General features: G+C 39.7%; 1 protein-coding gene across 1 annotated transcript; it reads right to left on the reverse strand.

The window, feature by feature from the left end:
• Positions 1 to 5,958: 5,958 nt before the first annotated feature.
• LOC123166798 (zinc finger protein 11-like) lies at positions 5,959 to 6,606 on the reverse strand. The gene has a single exon (XM_044584602.1). It carries the CDS (start codon positions 6,604 to 6,606, stop codon positions 5,959 to 5,961), a length of 648 nt encoding a protein of 215 aa, XP_044440537.1.
• Positions 6,607 to 7,014: the final 408 nt, after the last annotated feature.

Below are 7,014 nucleotides of genomic sequence, written 5' to 3' on the forward strand. Positions count from 1 at the left end.
CTAGGGGTGTCGACGAAAATCAATTCCAGCTGCCGCGGAGTCCAGAACCACCAGATCCATTCTAGACATCATCACGGATGGGTTCACCACTTCCATTGGTGCCAGTCCGATGATGCGTGAGTAGTTCTTTGTAGACATTCGGGTCCGTAGTTAGTAGCTAGATGGCTTCCTCTCTCTCGTTTGATTCTCAATACAACGGTCTCTTGGAGATCCATATGATGTAACTCTTTTTGCGGTGTGTTTGTTGGGATCGGATGAACTTTGAGTTTATGATCAGATCTATCTTTTTATCCATGAAAGTTATTTGAGTTTCTTTGATCTCTTAAATGCATGATTGCTTATAGCCTCGTATTTCTTCTCCGATATTTGGTTTTTGTTTGGCCAACTTGATCTATTTATCTTGCAATGGGAAGAGGTGCTTTGTAGTGGGTTCGATCTTACGGTGCTTGATTCCAGTGACAGAAGGGGAACCAACACGTATGTATCGTTTTTACTAAGGATAAAACGATGCAGTCTATTTCTACATAAGTAGATCTTGTCTATATCATGTCATCGTTCTTATTGCATTACTCCGTTTCTCCATGAACTTAATACACTAGATGCATGCTGGATAGCGGTTGATGTGTGAAGTAATAGTAGTAGATGCAGGCAGGAGTCGGTCTACTAATCTTGGACGTGATGCCTATATAATGATCATTGCCTGGATATCATCATGATTTTCATGATTATTTGAAGTTCTACTAATTGCCCAATAGTAATTTGTTTACCCACCGTTTGCTATCTTCGAGAGAAGCCACTAGTGAAACCTACGGCCCCCGGGTCTCTTTCTCATATTATTTGCCTTTGCGATCTATTTTCCTTTGCTTTTATTTTCAGATCTATTAAATCAAAAATACAAAAATACCTTTCTGCAATTTATTCTTATTTATTTTATTTGGTGTTTGATATATCAATTGTGTGCAGGTGCCGTTTACGTATTGTTGCTTGGTTCTCCTACTGGTTCGATAACCTTGGTTTCATCAGTGAGGAAAATATCTACCGTCGTTGTGCTGTATCATCCCTTCCTCTTTGGAGAAATACCGACGTTGCTTCAAGCCGCATCAGGTGCCTCGAGAAGGCTCAAATGGGGTGGAAGACTAATTTCAATTTGGGCTCCAATTTTGTTCGCATCATGGGGAGGACGAACGAAGGAGAATCCAAGTCAAGAAGAATAGAGTATTCGAACCTAGACCCTTGGGATTTGAAATGCGTGCGTGCATGGTGCGACAGAGTGACACCCATGAGGCAGTGACCGGGACCTAAGCAGTCATGAGGGGACACGTGCAGGACCCGCCCCTCCCTCGGCGAAACATTTCCACGACATTATGAGTCAAAAGAGAGATGGAGCATTAGGGGTGTATGGACTAGGTGCATGATGTAGGGTGTGGAGAGCTGCCCTAATATATAGCTCGAGGAGATCAGTGTCCTAGCTCATTGCGTTGGGATTGACCACATTCAAATGTATTATGATTAGGTGGACCCCAGAGCTATTATTGGTGAGGGTGGGAAGGAAGATATATAGCGACACAAGTGGGTGCCATGTTGAAATATTGGACTTTGACTTATAGGGATCTTGAACCATGCTTACAGGGTCAGAGGCATGTGATTTTTTCCTCCCACTGTAACGCAACATGTTTGCTAGTGATTACTAACATAAAGATCATATCATCTCAGTTCGCCCACTTCCTCATACGCATGAACTCGCCGCAGCTGCCAAAACCAAAAAGGAGCAGTTGTTTCTTGATACGGTTTCAGATCACTTTCTTAGACTCCTGGCTACTAACTGTAATGATACACGTGAATCGTGTGTGTGTGTGTGTGTGTGATTTTTTACCCCTCGAAAAATAAAGGACGTAACTAGCGTACATCAACTCATATTGATCCTCGGAGCAAACATATGGTTCGCGGGGCAAAGGGAGGATAGAGCGAACTCTTTTTGCTCGGTGGAGAAAAGGGAGCTCCTATTCAGTGCGCTCGGCGCCGAGAGAAAGGTGCATAGTGCACCCCTCGCGCGCCCTAATGTGTCGGCCCATGTGCAGTGCGGGAAACGGGAAGCCTCTATGTTTTTGCTTTTCTTTTTTCTGTTTTAAGTTTTTCCTTTTTAAAAATAATTCAGGATTTCACAAAAGTTGCAGATTTTGAAAAAAATGTTCGTGAATTAAAAAATGTGCATGATTTGAAAAAAAATGTTCATGAAATGATAAATGCTTGCAGATTCAAAAAATGTTCATGAATTTCTAAAAAATGTTCCTTAATTTCAAAAATTGTTCCTGAATTTCAAATACGGTTCCCAAATTTTAAAAATGTTCGTTGGTTCAAAATAATTTTTCACGTGTTCCAAAAAGTATATGCAATTTCAAAAATGTTCATGAATTTGTAAAAAAAATGTTCGCAATTTTAAAAGTATTTACGGATTATTTTTTTCATGTATTTGCAAAATATTCATGATTTCAAAGATGTTCATGAATTTGAAAGATGTTTGAAAATTGAAAAACTAAATAAAAAAGAAATAAAAATAAGAAGAAAGAAAAAGGAAAATAAAAAATAAAAATGAAAAGCAAAAATTAAAATAAAGGGAAAACTGAAAGGAAAAAAATGTTTTAGGGAATGTTCTAGAACCTTCCCAAAACCGGTGGAGATAAAATCCGAAAATGGGCCGACCCATATGAGTACCCAACGCGTGAGGGGGGTACGCGCGAGGGCGACCAGCGCGCCAAATAGGAGGTGCCCGGAGGAAACCCCTAGCACGAACGTTTTAGCCGTTGTTTGGCCTCCAACGTCATTCGTTTCTTTCCCTGTGAAAAAAATACCCAAAAACGGCCCAAGTGGCAAAATCAGTAGAAACGAAAACAAGGCTTGCCATCTATCAAACAAAAACTGCCACGGTGTTGTATAGAAAGACATGTAAAGTTAAACTAAGTATTTTTGTGTCATATAAAATCAAGGGAAGTTGCTAGAAACTTTGTAATATTTACATGATGAGCACAAAAAAGGTGTCGAACATGATCTATATAAAATGGTAACATGGCAAAATTACAGAAAAATATATATTGCTAACATGGCAAAATGTATAGCATTTTTACAAAAAGTTCACATGGCCAAAAATGTCATGTTTCAAAGATTACATATACATAAATAATAAAAATATATATGAAACAAATAGAGAAATTTTCCATGACACAATAATAAAAACCCGTCTATACATAATATGAAAATTATAATGGAACATACAAAAAATAATTTTGCCATGGAATGACAATAAAATGTGCCATTCTTATATACAAAGTATTTTCCTTGTTATATGCAATAAATTAATCATGGTATAACTAAATAAATTTCCATTGACGAAAAAAATAAAAATTGCCATGGTAGCTACAAAAACTAGCAAGGTTTAATTAAAAAATTTCCATGGTCTAATAAGTGAAATTTCCATGGGACCTAGAATAAAATTGCACATGGTCTACCTAAAAAATTGGCCAAATATAAAGAATTCCAAAATTTTCATGGACTAATTAATATAATTGCTATGTTATATTTTTCCCGTGCTACTAATTATAGGCAAAAAGTTATGAAGTATGTTGTCCAAGAGACATAGCAACTACTGGAAATTTGTATTGGGGGGTGGGGGGTGGGAGGGGGGCCAAAAACAATTTTTTGAAATTTCTTCGTTGACAAAAGATGGAAAAATATAGGAATTTCAAAACTTTCCATGGTCTAAACTTGCCATGGTCGTGAATAGATAAAATTGCCATGCTACATATGATAAAACTACCATGGTCTAATAGATAAATTTGCCATGAAATGAGTAACAGAAAAGAATGTGCCATCTTATAAACAAATATTTGCCACAGCTTAACTAAATAAATGGCCATGGACTAAACAAAATTAAATTGCCATGGTAACTACAAAAATAAAACTACCATGATTTATAATTCAAAAATTGCCATGTCTAATAAGTGAAATTGCGATGGAACCTATAATTAAATTGCACATGGTCTAATTAAAGAGTAGCCAAATATAATAATTCAAAATTTTACCATGGACTAATTAATAAAATTGCCATGGTGTTTTTTTTGCCAGGCTACGAGTAGCAAGGCAAAAACTTACGAAGTATGTTCTCTAAGAGACATGGAAACTGTTGGAAAATTGTAAATGGGGGCAAAGAAATTGTTAGAAATCCTTTTCTTTGACAAAGATGGCAAATATAGGAATTTCAAAATTTGCCATGGTCCAATTAATAAAAATTCCATGGTCTAATAAAAATGCCATGCTGCATACGATAAAATTGCCATGCTACATACATTTGATAAAACCACCATGGTCTAATGAATAAATTTGCCATGGTCTGAAATCTGAATAAAAAAATGCCATGATACCTATGATAAATTGCATGGAAAATTTAGGACTTTGTTCTCTAAAAAACATATGGCAACTTTTGCACAAATGTAGTAATAGGAATTTGTTTCTTTGAGAAAAAGACGGCAAATTTCTACAGGCACATGCCAATGATTAGGGATTTTGTTCTATAAAAAACATGGCAAGTCTTTCAAATTTGTAAATGGGAACATGGCAAATATATTAGATTTCTTTTTTGACAAAAAGATGGCAAAATTATCAAAATTTCGAAGATTTAAACTTCTAAAAATATGGTAAAATTATTAATTAGCACGAGGACAAAAAATGTTGGCAGCTTTAATGTTAATTTGCAATGGTATATACAAAAATAATTGCAATGGATTTTACCCTTCACCTACCCCCATACCCCAAAATTTCTAAAGATATATGTAACAAAAAGGATGGACTTGCCATGGTATATACAATACAATTGCCATGATTCTACAATATATTTATTTCCATCGGGACACACCTTAAATTGCCATGGGACACATTGTTAAATTGCCATGGGGACATAAGTTAAAAATGCCATGAGGACCTATAGTGAAGGACAATAAAAATTTAGTAGTTTTAATCCTACTACAAACATTTCAAAAATGTAAAATGCTCCGAAATCAGCATGTCAGAACATGGGAATTTGGGACAAAAAGTTTCACAAAAATGAACTAATTTTTTTTCTGAAATTGCCATGGTTTAAAAATTTGTATTCCAAAAAATTTGCCATGTCACCACTATACAACATGTTCATTCACATTCCAAAAATTGCCAGGATAAGAAATTGCATGTCACCCACTATACGTCATACTCATTCACTTCTAAAAATTGTCAGGATACAAAAACGGAGCCATAGAGTAAAAATAACTAAGTTCTTACGTTGCCATGTGTATCCGCTGAAAATGCCATGTTGAGTGTTAGAAAACTTAAATTCTGAAATTCCCGAGGCTTTAGCTTCAGTTGTTATCCTGTTGTTCTCAGATCCATCAACTGTAAACAATGGCACAAAATAGATCTCTGAAAAAGCTTCAAAAACAGTAACAACTTGGATGAATTTCAGTATGCATCAACAGTAGCAGTAGGGCACAAGGGCCAGCAGCTCACCGTGCGACTGGGATGGGGAAGCCCCAGAGGAGATGTGGTAGGCTTCACTGCAGTAACAATTCCCTCGGTCCAGATCTCCCGCAGCCGAAATTTCCCACATGAACGGGTTGAGGACGGCCGGCAGGATAAATTATACATATCGAAGAAAAGATTCTAGTAAGTCGAGTGGACTCTGTCCTAAGATTTGCAATAGATCCAACGTCCACAGTATAAACACAAGCAAAAACATACATATATTAATAACTGGAAGAGAAATAAAATAAAAAATTGTATATTAGTTACACGCACTCCATGCACATATTCCATAAACCACATATATACATGAATTAATGCATTATATACGCAGCATTTGCACCAATAAATAAATAAATATACGCAGTATTTGTATGAGCTGCATTAGTTAACGGCAGTTGCAGTATCACGCGATCAATGCGGACGACGTCCGAGCCTGAGCTCCAGGTCAATCTCCCTTTCGGGCGGCTCACCTGCCTGCCGATCCGACCCTTCTGGCGCCACGCCAGACCCGTCGCTACCGCGGCCGTGCGAGTCACGGTCACGAGCTGCCGCACCGAACAGGCTGAGCTCCCTCGGGCTAGCACTGCTAGGGTTCACGGAGGCATCCGCATGCGCGTCTCCGGTCGAAGCCCCTGTGCCCTGATGCTGGTAGTACGCTAGCGTGAAACTTCCGCTCGTGCTCATCGGCGTCGCCGTCGCCGGAGGCACTGTGGGATACGGCAGGTGGTGGCTGTAGTACTGATTATAGCACTCGACGTTTGGAGACGCTGATGTGGTGGTGCCGCTGGGAGCGTCGCGGACGCTGGGTTTGGCACGGTCGCGGCGGTGGATGTTCATGTGCCCACCGAGAGCCTGCGCCGTGGTGAACCCGCGCTTGCAGAAGACGCACTCGTAGTATGGCCTGGTGGGGCCAGCAGCCAGCACGGCCGCCGCCGCCTCATCGTCCCCGGGCTCAGCTCCTTGTGGCGGCGGCGCTGCCACCCCTGGCGGACCGGCGGCCGAGCTAGCGGCCTCGTCACCTGATGCCACTGTGGGTTCCTTGTTGCTGCCACTCGCCATGTGCTAGGTGATCTACGACCGATCAAGTTTCTGACGGCCTTAAGGGTTTGGGGATTGCTAGACGGAAGTTTGACGAAGAGATGGCAAAGTATCTGCACGATCGATCAAGTTTCTGACGATTTTAAGGGTTTGGGGATCGGTAGACGGAAGTTTGACGACGAGATGGCAAAGTATGTGACTTGGTACACTGGGGATTATATTTATGTCTGATTGGATCGACGGGGACAAAGTGGAAAACATTGGAATCATCAGCAGTTTCTGAATAAAAGATGGAACATGGTCTTGGCCGGCCTTGTTGCTTTGCAGCTGCCTCGCTATCCAGTACCGTGCGCTGCTGTTTTGCAGTAAAAACATACAATGAGCAGCTTGTGCTTCACACATAAGTATCCTATATTCTTATCTGTTTTT

This window comes from Triticum aestivum, chromosome 1D (genome assembly GCF_018294505.1).
Source record: "Triticum aestivum cultivar Chinese Spring chromosome 1D, IWGSC CS RefSeq v2.1, whole genome shotgun sequence".
NCBI classification, from domain to species: Eukaryota; Viridiplantae; Streptophyta; class Magnoliopsida; order Poales; family Poaceae; genus Triticum; species Triticum aestivum.

What these genes read in the sequence shown, in the direction of transcription:
- LOC123166798 (XM_044584602.1), bottom strand. Translation starts at nt 6,606, where the DNA reads ATGGCGAGTGGCAGCAACAAGGAACCCACAGTGGCATCAGGTGACGAG.